At 43.4% G+C, this 22,569-nt stretch overlaps 1 protein-coding gene across 5 annotated transcripts in view; it reads right to left on the reverse strand.

Moving 5' to 3' along the window:
- UNC5D (unc-5 netrin receptor D) overlaps positions 1–22,569 on the reverse strand; it is a 547,712-nt gene that overhangs the window by 34,029 nt on the left and 491,114 nt on the right. For all 5 annotated transcript variants that reach the window (XM_042934906.1, XM_042934905.1, XM_042934910.1 and 2 more), the window contains 2 exons: positions 2,886–3,054; positions 1,000–1,227 (listed from right to left, as the gene is read on the reverse strand). In XM_042934906.1, coding sequence (XP_042790840.1) covers positions 1,000–1,227; positions 2,886–3,054 — 397 coding nt within the window. The remainder of the gene's footprint in view (positions 1–999; positions 1,228–2,885; positions 3,055–22,569) is intronic.

Here is a 22,569-nt window from a genome sequence, read left to right on the forward strand (position 1 = left end):
TGCTGATAGGTATGATTTATAATTGTTGTTCCCTAACTACAACTTTTAGGTGGTTTAAGCGATTTTCTCACTGCCTTCTGCACATCAAGTAACTCTTACTGTTCCTGGGGCTCATGCTATTCTACTTTCTTGACATGGTGGCCCTTTCTCTTTTGCTACTAAGTCACACCCATTCATGAAGGTTGACTAAGGGCTCGCAGAGACTGTTCTCCAATATCTCTATTTCTTTTCTGTTCTTTTTTTAAAAATATTTATTTATTTTTGAGATGGAGAGAGAGTGGGAGCACGAGTCGGGGAGGGGCAGAGGGAGAAGGAGACACAGGATCAGAAGCAGACTCCAGGCCCTGAGCTGTCAGCACAGAACCCAATGCAGGGCACAAATTCGCACACTATGAGATCATGACCTGAGCCCAAGTCAGACGCTTAACTGACTGAGCCACCCACGTACCCTGGAGTCTCTGTTTTCTGAATTCTGATTACTCCTGTAGTCAGTTTATCATTCAGCACACAATGTTCTCTATATGTGTTTATTTAACCCTTGTCTCTTCTTGAGTGCCAGCTACCTCATGTCCTTGGAACTCAGCATTGTTAGACGTATAGTAACACAACTCTTGCTTCAAGATGGGTATCCCCACCAAGCCAGTGAGGTGGCTTCATTTTGCAGACCCTCAGCAACAGAATTCTCTATTGATACCGATCTTTGGGAGACCTCAGGCTTTCATGACACCAAAAGGAGAATTCTAGGGGTACCTGGGTGACTCAGTCGGTTGAGCGTCTGACTTCTGCTCGAGTCATGATCTCTCAGTTCCTGAGTTCGAGCCCCACATCGGGCTCTGTGCTGACAGCCCAGAGCCTGGAGCCTGCTTCGGATTCTGTGTCTCCCTCTCTCTCTGCCCCTTCCCCGCTCATGCTCTGTCTCTTTCTCTCTGTCTCTCAAAAATGAATAGACATTAAAAAAAAAATTAAAAAAAAAAAAAGAATTCTAGAGAAAAGGCTGACCTGAAATGCCCAAGGGGTATTGTCCACACAGTAGACTCTCAAGTTGTAATCCAAAGAGTTACAGGACATGCAGCCAAAAACCGCCACCTTGAGTTGCTTCACGGCACAGTCTGTGATTGGTTCTCCGGTGAGGGCGTAGGTCCCAAAGCTGTCCAGGAGCACATGACATGCAAAGGGGTCCAAAAGGCAGTAACAGGATGTGGACTCATCCTCCACTGACATCACTTCCTGTTGGGAAAAGGTGTTTTAAATTCTCTCAGCTTGGAAAGAATATGTGATTTAACAATGACTTTGCATGGACATACATGATTTTTTTCAGAATATTTTTACTGTCCTGTTTTTCTTGACGTTGAATGCTCTTTTTTCTATCAAAATACATTGTAACTGCTCATCTAGGGAACTTACGAGAGAGTTATATTAAGTTAATTGAAATTCTATAGGTTACAACAAACTTCATTTCCAAAGTTCTCCTTTTTTCAGTGATTTGTTCAGTGCCCAATTTATGAAAATCTTTAACAGTCGAAAGCAAACTTTGTTTTGAAAAAGGTCTATTTCTGAAGATATCTTCCAATATTGTGAAGGTAATACTTCTTTTCTCTCAAATATTTTATCCTCTTTCTACCGGATTCATTCATGAGGGACCATTAAATAAACGGTTTCAATAAAATGGCTAGAATACTTCCCCGTCCTTGATAAGAACTTTGGTGTGTGTGACTGGTTGGGGAGAGCATAAATATAACACCATCTGGATGAAAAGCTTGTGAGGAAGTGCTCAACAGAAAAACTGAAATGGTAAAAATCAAGGCAAAGCAAAACATAATGGAAAAAAGAGCAAAATTGGCCCCTTTATGAAGCCCATGGAATAAATAGCCCATGGGCTATCATGCCTGGGAAATGTGCCCCTGGTTGTACCAGGACCGAATAAATAGCAGAATGCATTTTCAGCAAAGAGTACAGGCCAGTTCAGAGATAGCTGGGCAGGGTAAATGTAATCCATTTGTAGCAAATGGGAATTTTCTTCTCCTAAAGAAACAAGATTTTCCTTTTATTCCTTTTGCTGGGAGCACCTCCTGGGAGGTAAGATCCCAAGGCTAGCAGGAGCAGGTCACTGTGTTCCAGCAAGATAATTCACCTGCTTTCATGCAAACTGACTTCAGACAGACAGAAAAGGAATCCCTATCAAATAAATCAGAGGTTTCACATAAAAATAGCAATTCCACTGCAATCTCTGTTGTATCCGTCTCTTGTTGTTACCTTCCTCACATGCTTTCTCATTTTATTGCCCCTCTCTTCTGTTCTCTCCTTGTGCTGTATCTCTTTCAAATGTACTCATATCCACAGGGAGACAGACGCTCAATAATTTTCAGTGCATTCATTAATGCATCAAAATACAGTTAGCCAACTACTGTGTTGCTGAACATTTCAACATGTTATAATCCCTATGATGGTAAAGTCAGACAGAAGTTTCTTTTATGAACACCACCTGTGTGCCCTGAGCCTCCTCTCTGTCTCCACAGAGATGACAGGGAAAGTCAATTCAGACAGGGACACATGGTCTGGGAGGAAGGACAGAAGTAACGGTTTTATGGACCAAGGATGGGCACATAAAGGTAACATGCCTGTGTGAGTAAATACATACGAGTGATGTATTCTAAAACCAAACAGAAAAGCCCCAGATCCTCCCTTCCTCCTCTTTTCCATTATCATGGAAAAACACTAGCCAGTACCTTGAGGATGTTGTAAAACACACACCATCAACCCTTTGAAAAAACAAGAAAATGCTTACAGATTTCACAGCAGACTCGTGTTAAGAGAACATAAGGTTAAATCTATTCCATAGGTGAAAACCAAATCTCATTTTTTATAAAGGAAGAATAGGGTCTCACCTCCCACTTGCCCTGCTGCGTCCTCTTCTTTAAATGGATGTTCCAGTGCTCAGAACTGACGTCCGCACAGTGTGGTATGGTCAATGCAAAGGGTGTGGTGACAGTCATGTCTGGGGGGCCACAGGTGACTTCAGGACTCAGGAGCACCTCAGATCCATCCGACTGGAGGCTTGATGGTTGGGAAAGGATTCAAGAAGCATGTAAAGAAGGGGGTACGTTTCAATGAGAAGTTAGTTACAGACTGGGGTTTTCTTCAGGTTGAGCAAAACTGTTTCCCAGGATTCTCTCCTGGACGGCACCTTACATGCACATGGCTGGTCTGGGCAACAGCCATTTATTCTGAACCACTCAAGCACATGGACCGAGTTTAGCTTAGGTTTCAAATCTAGGTTGTGACGAAATGAGAAGTGCTTCTTCAGAAATATAGGCAGAATAGAATACAGCAAACACCTGGTTGGTATGCCACACGCCGGCTGCTGAATTCTTATTCTTGTTGATGACGTTGTCAACGACCGAAGCTGAGGGCTTTATAGGAACGACTGATCCCTTTCTCCCAACAACACAATCTACAAATATTTTTTAATGCTAGTAAAACAACTTATTAGGGAACAAAGCAATGCGTCAAATATGCCCAGATTGAGTGTGTCACTTCTGCTTTCGAAAACCTTTGTTTTCTGCCAATGCATAAACACACAGGTTATATAGTGATCGCGCAGGAGACAGTTATAAATGTGCGCCACCAAATACATAAATGTATATCTTTCAATTCTTTCCTATTTTAGTTCTAAAGTCAAAGTCATTCCATCTAAACCTAGTGTTCACATTTCTCTGGACTGTGAATTATTGACTGGGAATAGTCATGAAACAAAAGAAAGGGAAATTTAACTAAAGGGAAATGATATCACCTCATTGAATGTTTCTTTCATTTTCCTGTCTTTTGGTTTTAATCTCTGCTCCCAAATGATGCGAAGAACCCCAAAGTCTGCTCATTCTTCCCCCAACTGCTTATGTGTTTTTGAACAAGCTGACTTTTTTTTTCCCCTGGGGAGAGGGCTGTATTTTTCACTTGTAAGAATACAGTGTTACAGAATATAGACAACAAAGCAATTTAAGACTCTCAGATGGACAATGCTACATGAGAGCTAGGATTGGTGTTATTTATTACTGAAGTTTTCTCTTACCCGACTTAGGAAGGGCATTTAAATATGTCATCCCTCATTAAGAAAGCAACCCCTTGAGCAAGATAGAAGATGGAATTTAGCACTAAAAGATACCCCCTTTTCCATGGTCTTGTATAAACACACAGTTTTTCTGGGAGTATATCTAACATGTTATTAATTTCTGAAATGCTTTAGTTGACACTGCTTGTTCTCTCTCAAGATAGGAACGGCCATCCTATAGCTTACGATTCCTAATATGCTCTGCAAGAGAAGTCCAGGTGAATAAGTGGGCGGGAGCATCTTCTATCTAAAACAGCCCTGAATGTGAATACACTATCCCCTTCCTTCTCCAGGAAGCCCTGAAGACAGACTTAAAACATTCAGTCTTCCACCTAGGCAACCGTAGTCCAAAGTGGACAGTTCCTCCCATACGACCAGGGCTACAGGTGCACTGAAAATATGTCTGCATGCACCTTTAAGCAGAGCAGGCAAGCAAGGCGGGCGGGGTTGGAAAGTAGTGTATTAGCAAGAACAAACGCTCTCTGAACAGCCTAGAACGATATACTTGAGGTTCGGGGAGGGGGGGGAATGTAAAATTCCAGCGCGAGCTACAAGCCGCCAGAAGCAGCAGCCTGCATGTGGATGCCTGCCAGCGGCCATTAGAGAAGGTTAAGCGCTTTCCGTGTAATTGCTGTTTGCGTTCATCACAGGCAGGAAAGGCAGGGATGCTTATGAGTGACCGATGACAAGCTCTCCTAAAAGAACGATTTAATTGCTTTCAGAGAATCATCCCCCTTGTTGAACATATTGTTCAAACATATGGGAATTTGGGGAATTATTTAATGCCAAATGAACTGAAATCAGCTAATTAGATGAACTCTCACACTCGTGAATAGCAAGGCTCCTCTCCGTAACAACTTAAACAGCATTAGGAATCAGAGGCAGAGCACGGCGAGTCTTCGGCAGAGCAGGGAACGGGAGCTTTGCATTAAACAGGCACTGGGCATTTCCACAAGTGCAAAGGAAGTAAATCAAGATTTATATCTAATCCTCCTACCATGAAAACAGTGTCTGTGGGTGTAGGTCTCTGGGGAAGGAGCAAAACTTAAATCTCACCGTTTTTCTTCCCCAAGATTAATAATCATTTATCCCTTTCTGCCATCTTCTACCTATGGCAATCAGGGAGATTTACCAATATTAATTAAAGCTCTTCACACACCTGTGGAGGCAGGTGTTAACAGCATAAAGTCACAGAGAAGTCTTCAAAGTGATGGAGCTGCAAAATACACCTGAAATTTCTGACTCCACGTGGGCTCCTGCCCTCTGTGACCAGATGCACTTCCCTTCCCTGTAACCACTAGCAGATTTCTGGTCCAATTGCTGGCTCTTGTGACATCCCAAGTAAAGATGGTGGGGGGGGGGGGGGATGGAGTCCAAGTATAGTCATGGATACAGACTTAGGACATTTGAGGACAGAAGTCTGGGGAGAGAAGCCTTTAACTGGGTCTGAGCAAAATAAAGATTCATAAGGACAGTATGGATGGCATTTCAGCTTTCCCATAGTACCTATGACAAGAAAGTGTCCATGCTCTTGCTAAGCAAAAAAAAAAAAAAAAAAAAGGCAACACAGGTTTCTAAAATTGCTGTGAGCTAATGATAACTGTGAATAACAGCAGTGACTTCAAAGCCATCATATGAATCACCATGGTGCATCACACACTCTAGTGCACATGGGAAAGTCTGGTTCTGTTCGACTTTTGCTACTTGTCTTTTTCCTTGTGTTTGACCCACCCATCCATCCATCCGCCCACATATCCACCCACCCACGCACATATCCACCCACCCACCCACACATCCACCCACCCATGCATCCATCCATCCACCCGCCTACCCACGCATCCATCCATCCATCCAGCCTACCATATGCCATGCATATTTATGAACACTTACGGATATAAAAAGATCAATAATTTAAGAGCTAGTACTGTGTAGCCAGGTGGCTTGTTGGGCAAGTGTATGGAAACAAGGCTGTTGAATTCAAATTTCTGCTTACACAGTGCAGCTGAGGGTTCTGGGGAAAACTCTGCCAGCTTTGCAGAGATGATGCCCCCAACCACAAACACTCATGGTGGGAAAGGGTGCTTCCAATGGCCACGAGAGCATTTTGCCCGGTAATCTGGTAAGACAGAAAGACTCACATTGCGACTTTTTTTCAGTTCCAGAAAGGGAAACCATGAGAAGAGTTGTTGCAGAGAACATTAGAAAAGTGAATAAAAGAACATGCTAAGGTCCCACTTGTGTCCTCCCTGTGCTCTTCACAGCATTGTGCTGGAGACCACATCCCTCGTGGCAGAAGAGAAAGCCAGGTCTTTCTGAGCCTCACTTCCCTTATGTGCAAAATAACATGGACTCTAAGATTGATGAGAGTTAAAAAAATAAATAAAACTAAAAATCACCTAATATGTGCTCAGCGGGTGGAGATTTTCTGCTTCTCCAACCCTGAATGCCCACCTTTCCTTCCTCCTTAAGAGTCTTATTTTCACAGGCACTGCTGTGCTTTTGAAGATGGCTAAGTAAGTCGATAAATTGTCATTATAACGAGATACGCTTTAACAAAAATTTCGCGGCCTTAGAGATGTGTGCTATTTAAGGGAATTTAAGGCACATTGGCAATGCATCCACCCTTACCTCCCACAGTCAGTCCTCAACCGGCAACTAGCAGGATCCCACTGAAAATGCCACCGTGTTCCCACCTCCAGGAATCACAGCTGTTCTGCTGTTCTGGAGTGCTGGGTGCTGTCTGGAAATTTTCCTCCAGCCACATCACCAGCTCCCTCATGCCCTTCAGGTCTTTGTTCAAATGATGCCTTCTAGCGAGGCATTCCCTGACCTTTCCCAACACCAAAGCTGGTCTTCACTTGTCTCCACAACACTTACTGTCCTCTAGTGCAATATACCGTTTGCATATTTATTTATTTTTGTCTCCCGCAAACAAGAATGTAAGCTCTATGAGGCCAAGGATTTTTTTTTCCCTTTCATCATTGTCTATAATGCCACTTGTAAGCACTCAGAAATATTTCTTGAGAAGAATGGAGGAGCCAGCTTGAAGTGGTTCCTACTGGCCCCAAATTGGAACATTTTGAGTATTAAAGTAAATAATGGTAGTATAGGATTGTAACCCATTGAATAACGTAACTCATGAGATCTATGGATATGAATGAATGAGGGAAAACTGTCCTATGCAACAGAAAGCCAGCTAATAAATGTTGGAAGTCATTTGGTAACCAACCACATTAATACTTGATTCAGTCAAGAATTATGAATGGATGTTAATCTACTTGGTGAACACTTGGAAAGTAATAAAGAACTCTTCATAGGGTTTGAAAGTATCTTCCCACTTAGTACTTACCTAGTAAGTACGTACTTAGTACTGAGTACTTATTAGTACTTACTAATTACAAAGGGTAAAATACTACTTTACGGCGCAAAACCTTGATGGACAGCACCTACCCAAAGTTATCAAAGTCAACATTGGCAGCGATGGGATGGACGGACAGAGAATATCACTCCCGATATGACACAGTGAAAAGAACGTAGCATCCGTCTGTAACATTCCTGCCAATAACATATAATCAGAGTCTAGCTACAGGAAACTATGAATCAGACAAGCCCCAATTGAGGGACATTGTGCAAAAGAACTGATCTGCACTCTTAAATTAAAACTGACCATGTCATAAAATAGAGACAGACTTAGGAACTGCTCCACATTACAGGAGACTAAAAGGCATATGACGGTAGATATAAAGGACGTTATTCAGATAACAGGCGAAATCTGAGTAAGGTTGGTGGGATAGATCATAGAATTGTCTCACTGTTAACTTCCTGATTTTGAAAATTGTGCTGCGGTTATGTAAGATAATTCCTTTTTCGGATATATACAATCAAGTACCCAGGGATCAAAGGACATCTTGTTCATAACGGTTACAAGAATACATATGTATACTTGTGTGTTTGTAGATATGTATTTTGTGCATATATGCACACAAGTACACATATGGAGAGAAGAGAGCAGAATACAGCCAACTGGTAAGATGTCAACACTGGTGAATATGGGTATGGGATGGCTGGAAGTGGTATTATTCTTGCAACCTTTCTTTAAGTTTGAAGTTGTGTCAAAAATAGGGGTTTTTTTTGAATGAATGAATGAATGAATGGAGATAGGGGCCCAGGGAAAATTTTTCTAGACTTCTTATAATGAAATCAGCGGGGTCACTGACTTCTGCATAAACGTGTGCTGGAGGGTGAGGGGTGCTGCTGCTGGCAGTGCAAAGCTGGTCCAAGCTTGGCCACGCTGGCCACACCAGCCAGCCACACAGTGACTGTCATTCGGCAGCGCCCACCTGCACACCACTGGCCACGAAGGTCGCGCTGAACAAGGTTGGCTCCGAGGTGGCAGCTGCTAACCACTGCAGGTCTGGAGGTGGATCTGCGCACATTTTGCTTTTGCTCTCAACGTTACTTGACCCGATTCTGGGCTGGGAATGCGTCACTCTCTTCAAGGGAAACAACCAGCTCCAGATTTCGAGATGAGATTTTCATTGTTGTTGTTGTCTGCCATGCTGTGCTTGGTAATTACGGTTCCCACCTTTCCTCCTTATGGTCTATATTATAGATTAATGTAGGTTTGATCACCTTTACCCAGAGTATCACTCAGGAATGCAGGCAGGAGAGTAATGATAGTTTTACTATGCCAGACCCTGGGTCGATACATAATTAAATCATATTTTAATGGAATAGACATAAAGGGCAGATAGATGGAAGCTGTACTTAGTCTTAAAATTAGAGCTCAGAAAACAAGGGAGCTCCAGCTTCCTAAGTTTCCTACCCAAGAAGGTACACACTGTTAACTATTATTCTCTTTCTCTCTTTTCATTAAAATCCTCCTATATTGACCTGAATGTTAACATTGCTGTGGATGAAAATCACAGGGTTTGGGTTTCTTATTTCTGCTGTTTTGAATTAGACACCTGTCTCATTCTCCAGCTCTGACCAGACCTTTCAGATGAGCCCCAGGAAAATGACATCATAGAACCTCCTACGGAAATGGGCCCCTGAAAGCCAGCGTGGCTCATCACTCAACCCCAGCCAGGTCACCTGAGGATTTTTGTTCCATAACTGCCATTTAAGAAAAGACTTTTGGAAAGGGAGAATAGGGGGTGAGGAGCAGAACAGGGGAAAAAGAGAGAAGTTAAGCAAAATATTCTCTTTATCACAGATTTCTTGAAGGTGTTTAAATGGTCCTGAAACTATAAAGTGGTCCATAAATCTTTGGGAAGCTATTTAAAATTATACTTGTGGACACCAGCAATTAAGAGTTCAATTCCATATTTCTGGGACAGGGCCCAGGAACCAACGCTTTTTCCTTTCTTCCTGACATGCAAGGTAGCCCTGGCATGAACGTTTGAGAAAAGTTGTGTAGATCTTGAGAAAATAGCCAGAGCTACACCTCACACAGTGGGGGCTTGGCAGCTGTCAAATATAGAGAGGGAAGGTTTCTGAAATGCAAGTTGGAGGCTGGTCAAGGTTAAATACTCAATCTTAAGGCCTTGGATGATGCTATGGTGTTGGAAAAGACAACCACACGGGGACTGTCCTACCTCTCCTGTCTCTAAACAGCGTGTGGATTGATAAGCAAGGATGTCGGGTTGGGAGGGTTGATTAGCAGTGACTGAAAATAATGTTATCGGGGTGCCTGGGTGGCTCAGTCGGTTGAGCGTCTGACTTCGGCTCAGGTCATGATCTCACAGCTCATGGGTTCAAGCCCTACGTCGGGCTCTGTGCTGACAGCTCAGAGCCTGCTTCTGCTTCTGTGTGTCTTTCTCTCTGCCCCTAACCCACTCGCATTCTGTCTCTGTCTCTCTCAAAAATAAACATTAAAATAAATAAATAAATGGAAATAATGCTATAGCTCATCAAGTCATTATATTCCATTAGTTGGGGTGGGGAAAGGAGCAGTCAGAACAGTGGATTACAACAAGCGACAAGCACAATTCACTGAGGATAGAAGCATAAGGCTCAACCAGGTAAGGGTTTAAAGATCTGGGTCACCCACACGGCATTATCTGAAATAGGATCACAGGAGGGGAGATGGCATGAGGGGGGATGGGGTAGGTGGGGAATTACAATTGGCACCAGAGTGCGTATCTGAGTTTGCTGCGATGTGAGCAAAACCACACTGAGAGATTAAAGTGTTTGCATATGTTAAACGGCTCTAGTTTACCCACACGTGCATAGGTGTTTACCAATTAATATACTAAAGGAATCACAAATCACCTGTAAACCACCAGTTCCTAGATACAATTTAAGCCTCATCTTTCATGCAGTGTCGGGCTTGTGTTCAGCTTGTCTACCAGGAGAAGTGGAATGACAGCTCATTGAGACACTTTACAGTGACAGGCAACAGGGGTGTGTGGGTCTATGCAGCACACGGCTAGGATAGTTTTTATACCTACTTTTCTGTTCATTTACACTTACTATTAAAAAAACATTTTTAATGTTTATTATTGAGAGAGACAGAGCATGAATGGGGGAGGGGCAGAGAGAGAAGGAGGCACAGAATCCAAAGCAGGCTCCAGGCTCTGAGCTGTCAGCACAGAGCCCGACGCGGGGCTCGAACTCACAAACCATGAGATCATGACCTGAGGTGAAGTCAGACACTTAACCAACTGAGCCACCCAGGTGCCCCAGTTCATTTACATTTTGAATGGGGGAACCAGACTCCTCTGGACCAAACCCTGAGTCCTATTTCTAGGATCATTTTATTTGAGGCTGGGAAAGGACCTACAAGTTGTCAGCCCCCATACCATCATTGTGCAGATGAGGAAACACAGGGCATAACATGGGGTGGAGTGACATGGCCAAAGTCATACCTCACTTGAGATAGAGCAGGGGACTAGAATCTCCCTTCCTGTTAGTGGTGGTGGTTGAGGGTTATGTGCAGAGGCAGGCAGTCGAAGGAACAGATGTTCCTCGGGACACATTCCCCCAAACCTGGCATTTCTAAGGTAAAACACTGGCATGAGAGTTAGGAGGGGATATTTGTAGGGACTGAGCCTTAGGAAAGCAGGACACTGAGGTACACTGGTTGCAACAGAAGCTTGTGGTAGTTTCCATTGTTGCTGTACCACAGACTTGCTTAAAACAACACAGATGTTTTATCATACAGTTCTGCAGGTCGGAAGCTCACTGAGCTCAAGTGAAGGTGTCAGAGAGGTTGTGTTCCTTTTTGAGGTGCTAGAGAGGAATCCATTTCCTTGCCTCTTCCAGCTTCTAGAGGCCACTCAAATTTTTTAGCTGGAGACCCCTGTTCCACCTGCCCCTACATGTTTCTTACCTGTCTCTGATACTCCTGCTTTCCTCTTAATTTTTTTTTAATGTTTTTATTTATTTTTGAGACAGAGCATGAGCAGGGGAGGGGCAGAGAGAGAGGGAGACACAGAATCCGAAGCAGGCTCCAGGTTCTGAGCTGTCAGCACAGAGCCCGATGCGGGGCTCGAACTCACAGACCGTGAGACCATGACCTGGGCTGAAGTCAGAAGCTCAACTGAGCCACCCAGGCACCCCTCCCGCCTTCCTCTTATAAGGACCCTTCCATGAGCCCACCTGCATGGTAATTTCTCCTTTTCAAGGTCCTTAACCTTAATCACACCCATAAAGTCCCTTTTACCATGTAGGATAACATTCACAGGCTCCAGGGATTAGAACGTGGACATCTTTGGGTGGGTGAGGGGAGCATTCTTTGGTCTACCACCTGGCTTTTCGTGGCTTGTTCACTTTAAAGTCAGAACCTAGGGATCTCTCTGCTTCTGCTTCCTGGTCCCCTGTGGTCTCCAAGACACCACACCACTGGACCAAGGTATCAGTTGACCTTTGGGTTATCTCCACTGTGTCAGCTACCAGCATGCCCGTCCTTATTTCCGGAATGAGACTCCATGTCTGCCTACAGCTTTATGGAGTCCTAGGAAGTTACTACTGGTTTGGCTCAGAGATTAGAACTGAGGGACTTAGGAGGTTCGTCATTCAGTTTTTTTAAAGGGTGTGTGGATTGTCTTAGAAAGCACAGAGGGCAGCCTCAGTGTGGGCTGGTGTGTTCTCCCAGCATTTTTATGAGGCTATAACTAAGTGAAGTGGAAAGGATGATATATATTAAATATCTTAATAGGACAGGTTATTTCTACTTCCAGCATGGGCAATAAAAGAGATGATGACACATACAAATAAAAATAATTACAGTATGTGGTGTTCCTTTACAATGCGCAATCAAACTCATGAACCGATGACTTTCCTCTTATTGAATTAGGGTCCACCTTCCATTCAGATCTATTAACAACATTCACAAACCATTGTTATCTTGTCAATGGCATCTTTAATTAAAGACTCCTCTAGACCGTTCTAATCACTTCACATTGTGAGCTCACAGGGGCTTCAAATATACTTTGATGAAAGTGATGGCAATTTTTATTTATGTGTATTTGTTTGTGGACCAAGGGGGCGTGACGTGGAAGGAATGGTAATGAGCATCGTAGGGGGAAATTCTCTCCAAAAAAAAAGCAGACCATAAAATGACAACGTGAGAATTCTCTCCCTCTTCCCTCTGTCTCAATTCTTCTCTTCCCATCCTCTCGTTTTGGGGGTAATGGCATGATATTCTAACCTAAATGACTCTGTGAAGAAGCCACTGTGATTTCAGTGCAGTCAAGAGCACAGTCTTTGGCTAAAGGTGCATTAACCCTTCAAGACACCATTTGATTAATTGCCCCTTTGATCACACTGCATGGCACTGGTAACCTGAAAGAATTAATGTGTTTCCCAAATGGCTGCAATTTGCTCCCCCTTGCACTAGTGGTCAGGAGTACCTTTTCTTGTTACTTAAAAAGCCTTCCCTCCTCAGCAGCTCCCTCTGCCTGATAGAGGGTTCATTATTGCCAAATCCCCTTCAAGGGATAGATGTTTGCCATTCTGATTCTTCTAATAAAAATTTCTAAAACTCACTTGAAGCAACAGGCAGGATTCCAGTCTATGCCCGGGCATTGAACACAAATGGTGACAGAAACAATTTGTTTGCTTCTATCCATCACTATCTAGCAAGAAAAGACTGACAAAGCTCATTCAATGTGGCATCAGCCGCCTGTCCAGCTTGACTGGTCACTGATCTCCTAATATGAACACCAGCCCCCTGGATTCCAATGTTGGACCCATATCATATGCCTCTGAGGTAGAAGTCACAGGTCACAATGAGAGAGGTAGACTCAAAGGAATTGATGCAGAGAGTCCTTTGTATCTTCATAAGGCTCTGGTTTTAAAGTGAGCAGTTAATATGTTTGTTTCACCGAATTAATCTTTCTTCTGAGTCTAGAAATGTGGTAGCAGTCAAAAGAGAAGAGCCCAGCATCACTGGGACAGACTAAAGCAAATGCCATGGACTCTAGAGAACTTGGTATCTATGTAATTAAAAAAAATAATAAGGTTAGGGGCGCCTGGGTGGCTCAGTTAGGTGTCTGACTCTTGATTTCAGCTCAGGTCATGATCTTGCATTTGGGGGGATCGAGCCCCATGTCAGACTCTGCACTGGCATTGTGGAGCCTGCTGGGAATTCTCTCTCTCCCTCTCAAAATAAATAAATAAACATTAAAAAAATAAGGCTATATGAAAGAAAATATCAAAATGTAGCATCTGTATGGCACTTTATATTTCACATGGGACTTCTCATATATGATGTCACTTTATTGTCCTCACCAAAATCCTGGAATGCTGCTAATAATATGCAAGACCTCTAGATGATAAATTGAGGCCCAGAGAAAGAAAATGACTTGCTCACAGCCATGCAGGCTGTAGATGGCATGGCGGGGTGGGAACTTCGGCCTTGGGAACCCCTGTGTTCTCACTCTCCTCCATCATCGCCTTTCGAAACAGTCTTTATCTCCCAGGTGATGCCAATGAGTGAGTCTGTACATGTTTCCTGACAAGTTATGCATGTTATCAGTTCACCTCAGTGGACTCCAGGATTGGTGGATTCTTACCCAGCCAGGGGGGCAAAGAAAACAAAGGCAAGCAGAAGACTGCGCTCTGCACGCAGCAGGCAGGCATAGTCTATGCCCACTATTGTCACATTTTGCTGCCACATGGTCTGGCCCAAAGCTCCACATGGGACTTTTCTGTTCAGCAATTGTCTTTTTTCTTGATTATAAATAGTATTTTTGCCTTTCATTGATTTATTCTTTAATTTCCTTTCTACCCCCGTTCCTGTACGTCAAAGGGCTGTGTTTACTCCCTGGAAAGAAATCCAAAGTGGCTCCTGGTGCAACTATTATCGCAAACTCTCAGGTGACCTTCAGCTGGCAAATCTCTCTCGACTAGTTAATCATCAGTTCCCGAGGCAGAATTCTGAGAATTATCTTCAACACCTTTATCTCTTTCACATTAACGCCACCACCCCCCTCCACAATCTCTTGTGCACAACAAAGACAAGGACACTCAAAAGTAGAGTGACTACAATTTATTGTCCAAACTCAGATACTTTTGAGGATGAAGAAGGGCGTTATTAATAACTGTGCAGGCAAAACGAGGCATATTTTCACTGTGCTTGCAAGGAGGGTACTGATAGAAGGAAGACTTGAACTTGGGGAGTGGTGGTGGAAATAAAGCTGAAGATAATATACGGGAAATGTAAATATGAGCAGGTCTCCTGAAGTTTAAGCCGCCTCAATACCTATGTGCCAGGTAAATGTCAGTTTCCCCTCAGCAGCAAGTAACTCTACGTGGTCTAGTCTTTATTACTCTTCCTTTCAAATTTTGTTGAGATTTGCTTAGTTCCAAAATAAACGATGCTGTGCAAAGGCACTATTCTATTCCCTTTGACTGGAATGTCTTTTACTCACTTTTGGTTTTTAGGTCAATTGTTACTTCCTCTTGGAAACCTTCCCTGAGCCTTTAAACAGAGTCTATCCCTTTATTCCTGGTTACCATTTGTTTATCTTTGTTACCCCAGGTATCAATCACACTGCAGTATCATCAGTGACTTGATTACGTGGATTTGCTTTGGGGGCTTCATCTATTATGATATTAGGGGGCCCTAGTTTTCCTAGTGCAAGTTGACGCTTGGGCAATGCAGAGGTTGGGGGGTGCTGACCCTCACACAGTTGAAAATCTCTGTAGAAGTCTGACTCCCCCAAAACTTAATAGCCAAAGTATTGACTGGGAAGCCTTACCAATTACATAGACAGCTGATTCATCTGTATTTTGTATGTTACATGTGTTATATACTGTACTCTTACCATAAAGTAAGCTGGAGAAAATAATATGTTAAGAAAATCATAAGAGAAGATACATTTACAGTACTGATAGAAAAAGAATCAGCATGTAAGTGGACCCGCACAGTTCAAACCCATGTCAAGGGGTCAGCTATAATTGCTAACAAGTATGCTTAGTAGAACCGCTCGTGGTAGCAGGGTCCCTTGAAGACCTCTCATTTTGATTCTGTAACTATTAAATATTTTATTTACTAAACCGATGAAACCCGAAAACCATTTTAAAAAGTTAATCTTATATCGGAATCAAAATTCCACCCGCACCCTCCAGTACCCACGCGCACAGACACACGTGTCCACACACTCATGCACACGCACATACACAGGGCTCTAGAACTTGGTCTGGAACTAGGGAGCAGGCTGTCTGCTCCCTCCTGTGTTCCCTCCTCCATAAGTTTATCCATAAGGCATTATGGTAGAAAGGAGGGAGGGGAAAACACACACCGTCTCCTTACATAACTCTGTGTGGCAAGGTGGTGGTATTTTCTTGGATGACTTAAGATAATCCTTAATGGCTTCGGTACAGGTAGGGGTGGTGACTATACTCCAAAAGACCTCCCCGACAGAGGGTGCGGGTGATGGGATTGCAAACAGTTACTGTTACGGATCTGCAGTTCCTTGTGGGTTCCAGTTACTTCTGCCACCTGCCCCCCATCTGGCAGCATCTTGACCCTGCTCTCTGACTTCTTTGCCTCACACTGAAGTGGCCCCTGGCAAACCTGTTTTCAATCCACGTACCCTCCCTGGCTAGGGTTAATCCTCTCCATCCTTTGGGAATATGGCAACCTGGGAATGATGCCCCTCTCCTTGGCGTTAGCAGCATGGAACAAGTCAGCAAACTTATAAACGATGAGGAAATCAAGTGTTAGTGTGCCCAGTGCTCCTGCAGATGATCCAAATGTTAGGAGTAATTCTCTTGGGGCTACTCTCTTTGACTTTGGTGGGAGCGGACCCAGCCATTTCTGATACCTGTACTCCTGCAAAATGTGACTTCCTATTTTCTTATTATTTGATACCTGTAGTCCTGCAAAATGTGACATTCCCATTCTTCTATCAATAGGAAGAGAGAGGACATGGTGCGTGAGTGGGTCGGGGAGCGGTGGTATCCATGCTGATGAAATGCTGCTTCTTAGAAGGTTCCACAAGGAGGTGGGAAAATTAGCTCTTGGCATTATAGCTGGAATAGCTCTGAAATTAGAATGTTGGGGGCACTTCTCTCTCTCTTTTTATAAATCAGCTCTAACTCTTGCCAATTTTAGAAATCCAGAAAAAGTCCACTGTACTCCCAAACATCATTCTGCTACATATATACAACCTCTGTCCTCCACAACCATCCACCCCCAGCAGAAATCAACTCCTTAGAGAAGGGATTGTATTTTATCCTGCTCCGCTGTACCAGAGACACTGGGGGCTTAATAGTCACCGACTACACTAAGCTCTAATAATCACTGTGAAAACTTCCAGAAGTCCCCAACTTTTTTGCAGTGAGAAGGTGCCATGTTTTTTTGCTTGAGCTGTGGACGGCTTGACACAGAACCCAGTGAGGAAGTCCCCCAAGCTGGAGAAGGCGAATAGAAGTGCAAATCCACCCAGAAGCTTTGAGCCAGGTTTTCTCCCCTGGGGCAGGGCAGTCACCTGGTGTCAGGGCAGAGCCAAAGCTCTTGTTCCGGGGACCGCCTCACTAATTGCAGGAGCCTGGTGGCAGGGGTTCCTTACCTTGTGAGAAATCAGAGCACCGGGGAGCCCCAGGAAAAGTGAATGGGGCTTCCCCTTTCACTGGGGCGAGAGGTTTTAGAATGGCCTCAAATGCCTGCTTTAACACAAACACTGGTCTACTACAGACTCATTTCTTTAAAATTTCAATATTGCAAATATGGCCATACATATCCAGGTTTTCTTTTTACTCTTCTAGAAATGAGGTCAAACAGCCTACAGGTGTTTCTGAGTGCTTATATCTCCTGTCAGGCACGATGCGCGAGGGCGTGTGTGTGTGTGTGTGTGCGCGCGCGCGTGCTGTCCTTGCTATCAGGGAGGCAAAGCTACAGGAAGTCGTTCCTTGGGAGTGGCCTCCACCACCGTGTTTAATTGTGAGCCATTACTAGGGGAAAGAAATTCTCTTCATTTCCCAGGGTGACTTTTTGTGTCCTCCTAGTCTCGCATTTGGTCTTACCTCATGCTTTTGCTACTAAAACCACTGAACCGTCGAGGCACCCTAAAAACAGGTAACGTGTCATTACACTACCATGTCCACTTTCTGATCTTCACCCCAAAAGCACCCACGGCGCCATACCATTCAAACAAAGCGAACAAACAAAAAACAGAAGAAAAAAATCGTTGAAATACTCTATCTGGGGTGAGCTCACATGCCAAAATATGTGTCCTTTTGTAAATTCTTGGGTAAGATTACTTATATTTCCAATTCCAGTTTAAGCATTTGGTCAGGGATATTCACATGACAGTGTAATTGGAAAAAGAGATGAGTGTTTGCCTTTGGTTTCATTTTATTGCTTCTTGGAAGAAAGCTCCATATAATAATTTTCTGGTCCAGTTCTCTACTCTCCGACTAAGGGGTGGGGAGGGGTGCAGGCGCTGGGGGAGGGGCAGAGGGAAGGCTGTGCCACATCCACATCATTTTCTTATTGCAATATATGTGGGGGGGGGGGGGAGTCTCTGAAATGACATTTTGATTCCCTTGCCGAAACAGCTTCATTTTTTTAAAGTTTATTAATTTTGAGACAGAGTGAGGGTGCTCACGAGTGGGAGAGGGGCAGAGAGAGAGAGAGAGGGAGAGAATTCCAAGCAGGCTCCATGCTGTCAGCACAGAGCCCTACATGCGGCTCAATACCTCGAACCATGAGATCATGACCTGAGCCAAAATCAAGAGTCAAGATGCTCAACCGAACGAGCCTCCCAAGTACCCCTGGAGCACCTAGACTTTATAAAAAATTATCAAAACCTGATCAGAGAGGATGAAAAAAAAGGTCCCCCAGAAAGCTCCTGTAGAAATGTAACAACAACAAGAACCCCAAATTTCTTTCAAATTGAAGTTTGGGAAAAGAGACATGCTTTCTGAGAATGATCAGTGCTGGTTTCCTGCCCTCCGAAGGGGGTCAACAGTAAAGGAGGTTAAGTCTAGCATTGAGCCAGCTGCTTAAATACCCTTGATCCTGGAGGAGGAGCCCAAGGGGTTCTACCAGAAAATAGTTCTGGCAGCCCCAACTTCATGCCATTGCCTTTCTGTGAGGCTAGTCTAATTCCTGTTCCTGTGACGTCACTAAGCATCCTCTAATCTGTGAACGGGGCAGTGTGTGAAACCTCTTTGTCCTATCTATGCCAGGTACAGCTGGAAGGAAGCTGCTTAAGGTAATGACTTCAAAGTAGGGAAAAATATCTGATTTAGTCACTCTTACAGACTTCTCCCCTACCCCTCTTATACTATAACAATAATGGAAAATGTATCCTGGGCCTGGAAATCATTGAGGTACCGCCCTTACACCTTTCCTTGCCTGGCTAATTTCTACTGATGTTTTAGAATCAGGTCAAGTGACATCTCTGGGAATCCACTCCCTTCACACCCCATTTGTAAATCCTTAGACTAGATTAGGGGTCATTTTCTTTTTTTTTTTTCCCATTGTTTTCTATGAGATCCCACACTTGAGTTGCAAAGTCATCCTGTCTTCCCAAATTTGGGCCCCTCCCTGTCCGTTTCATGGTGTATTTCCATTATTAGGCATAAGCCTCATCTCTCTCCAAACATGCCTTACTAGATTCATGGATAATATACCTAATTGTGCCTTAAGGTAGGGATTGTGATGTCATATCAAAACACATGATAAGCCAGACAATCTACACCCTAAGTCAAGCTTACTGACTTTTCCTGGTGTTCATTTTCAAATCTATTAAAGTTCGGATACTTCTATAATTGTTTGCCATAAAGGACTGGGGTGACGATTAGAGCACATACTGTAGGTAGAATGCTTTGTCAAATGTTACGTGTAGCAATTAGGAAAAGAATACGTATTTTGTCATCATTTAGATTTTTGTATCTCTGTGTAACGTGCAATCCCACAACATCCCTATAAGGCAGAGATCAACTGTTTTTCAGACGAGGACACATCTGAGTTACAAAGAGTCTTATGAACTTACCTAAGGTCATGTGGATAGTGAAACTTAGATCTGAACCCAGGGCTTCTGATGCCTGAGCTCACACGCCTAGCCACTGAGCTGAGGAAACAGATTCAGCAATTTAGTGGAACCTGTTTCCAGTCTTTGTTCTCTCAATTCTATAATGCAACAAAGCAATTTACCCAATGTACTTCTCAGGAAAGTTCAACTTGATCCTGCCTTTCTGCCTCTCCTAATTTTCCACACTCATACAGACCAATTCCAGAGGATGCCTCTTTAAAGGGGCCAAGAAGTGGAGTGCAAAGTCAGAAAGTGGTTTCCGTAAAGTCTCACACATCAGGAAGAGACGGCATCCTTTAGTTTGTGAGCACTGGAATTGTGGTCCGATATCTGGAAGTCAAATCCCAGCTCAGCCGGTAAGGTAACACGCCCTTGGAAATCTTCTCTGCTTCTTGGAACCTTCATTTTTTTAGATTTTATTTTTCCCCTCATCTCTAAAATTGGTACAAAATCCTCTTCCTTTGAACATTAAAAACCAAATGAGTCAACGCATGGGAGAGCACTTTGCAAGTTACAATGAAACAGAGGTAATTATTACTTTTCCAGGAATGCAAAGTCTTTGGCCAGCACACCATTTAATACGTATATATGTACAAAAAGTCAACAGAGTTAATTTCCTAAGCATTATGAGCAACCAAAGGTCCAGATTGCTGCTGGAGGTTGGAAACGATTCATTAGAATGATTGTTCAAGTCTGAAAGTATAGACAGAGCAGGGACATTGAGGAAGAGTGACATCATTCCATTTAGCAGAAAGTACAAAGTGATCTTGGAGGCTTCCCAGCAATAGAAGTAGGACCTCCCAAGAGAGACCGGGTACATTCAGTTCATACTGTGAACCACCTTACTTAAAACCTACCCAAAATTCAAAAGATAACCATCGGAGCCTATTTGAATACAGGGAGTTATTTTAAGCCTGTGATTCATTCCACACAGTCCCGTCTCTGGGAATCTGGTACTGAATTTGGATCAATGGGATCAGTGACAGTTCCGCTAAATCATCAACCTGTTATGCCAGGGATGTAACTCAGAAAAAAGCAAGAGATATATCTCCTCAATAGGAAAATGGAATAGATTTTAAATATGGCACAAAGTTGGGAATATTTGACTGCAATTCTGTGTGTGCAAGTGATGGAAAGTCAGAGGTTAAGGAGACAGAGCAGTGCTGTTCCAGGTCTGTGGACTTTGAGAAAACCAGGCCACTCTGAGCACAGGTTCAGAATGACAGAAAGGCAGCGTAAGATGAAAATGAGTTTTTAAGTGACATTACAAAGGAAAGATGACACTAGATAGCTATGTAAGTGGCCTTCTGATGAATCACAGGATTAAAAGCTGAAGAACTTAGAGCCAAGCAGCATCCTGGCAGGGATGGAAAAAATTCACCAAGTTTAAGAAAAGTTGTAGAAAGGAATTTGCTATTTTTAGTGGAGTTTTTTGTTTGTTTTGTTTTTTGTGAGTTGTTTGGAGCTTCTCAAAAGGGAGTGAGGACAAATGAGCAGTAGCCTGGAGATTGGCCATTTTCTTAAGAGGCAGGAACATCTGGGAAGGTTTTAGCAACATGAAAAGGAACATGTGCTGCTTACAATTGCATTTTATCCTCAGTTTACTAGGAAAAGGCACACCTCCTAGATCGGAAGTCTTGGATGAACTAGCTGTTCCTGCTTCTATCTTCCTGGACAGCAGTAATAAACACACACCTTAGTTCCAGATGGAGAAACCAAACTGGTTACCTTCACAAAGCTAGTGGTGTGGTCCAGGAAATGACCACCTCAGGCCAAACCTGTCTTTCCAGGTCTGTGGGGTCTGGCATGTTTTTAATGTATTTCTCCTTCCTACTTTTCAATTGCAAGATACCTCAAGTGGTATTTCCCACATAAGTCCTTGTCTGTTTAATGCCTGTTGGCACATTCTGGCTCTGACCTCCTAAGCGGCAGTTTCTGGTAAGAGACGGGGATTGAGGTGAATTGTAAATTGGGTGCCTTTGAAAATGTGCACTAGCCCTAGGTTGCTTCTCATGTCATGAGGTAGAAGTACACTGGGTTTGAGAAGACAGATCTGAACGCAGACTCAGTGCATGGACTGTAAGGAGAAGGGAACAGGAGGTGAAGGTTTGCATAAGGCCGTGTTTCAGGCAGGCTGACTGGATCCTGCCTCATCCTTGATATATGTATAAGGGACCCTGACCTAAACTTTTAAACAAGTATGATTTCTTCTATAAACCAACCAAAGGGATAAAAAAGAGGTGATTCTTATCCAGGAAACTCCCATTTCTAGGTTTGCTTAACTGAGATTCTAAATAAACTCTCCCACTCCCTTCTGCTCCTTGGTTGCCCCTGTTTGCACATGGAGATGTTTAGACCACAGCATGCCTTCAGGTGTGCAGGCAAGGGATCTAGTTCTACAGGACTGAGGAAATAGCAAGGCCTATTCGAGAACCCTCTTGAGAGCCTTGCCAATAGCCAGCTAGCAGAACCTTTTCTTCCATTCCGCCCAAGCTCTCTCGAGCAGAAAGTTAAAACCACTGGGCACCAACAAATCCTTTTATGGAGACAGCTATCAGAATCTGTTCAAACCATCTGCTTCTCTGGCTGTTTTTCCTTCCAGTGTTTTTCCTTCATGTGTTCTTTTCTCACAACAACAACAACAACAAAAATCTAGTCTAAAATAATCAAGATGTTAAGACTGAAAATGCCAGAGGTATATATATCCAGTTTAGGAGAGAAATTGCTTTCTAAAGAGGAGTGAAGTTTCTCTTGTGTGGAGGCAAGCAACATTTCCACAAATATTATACTTGTGCCAAGAAAACAACCCACTACTTTCATTAAAAGACTGCGACAAGATTTGTATTTGTTCATGTAATTGAATTTAATGCTGCTGAAATCTGTCAGATCTGAAAGCTATTGCAACGCAGACGGTATTTTTACTGGAGGAAAATTAGCTGAGACATCCTCTCTCAGCCTGGAGCAGGGCTTCTG

The sequence above is a fragment of the Panthera leo genome, chromosome B1 (assembly GCF_018350215.1).
Source record: "Panthera leo isolate Ple1 chromosome B1, P.leo_Ple1_pat1.1, whole genome shotgun sequence".
NCBI lineage: Eukaryota > Metazoa > Chordata > Mammalia > Carnivora > Felidae > Panthera > Panthera leo.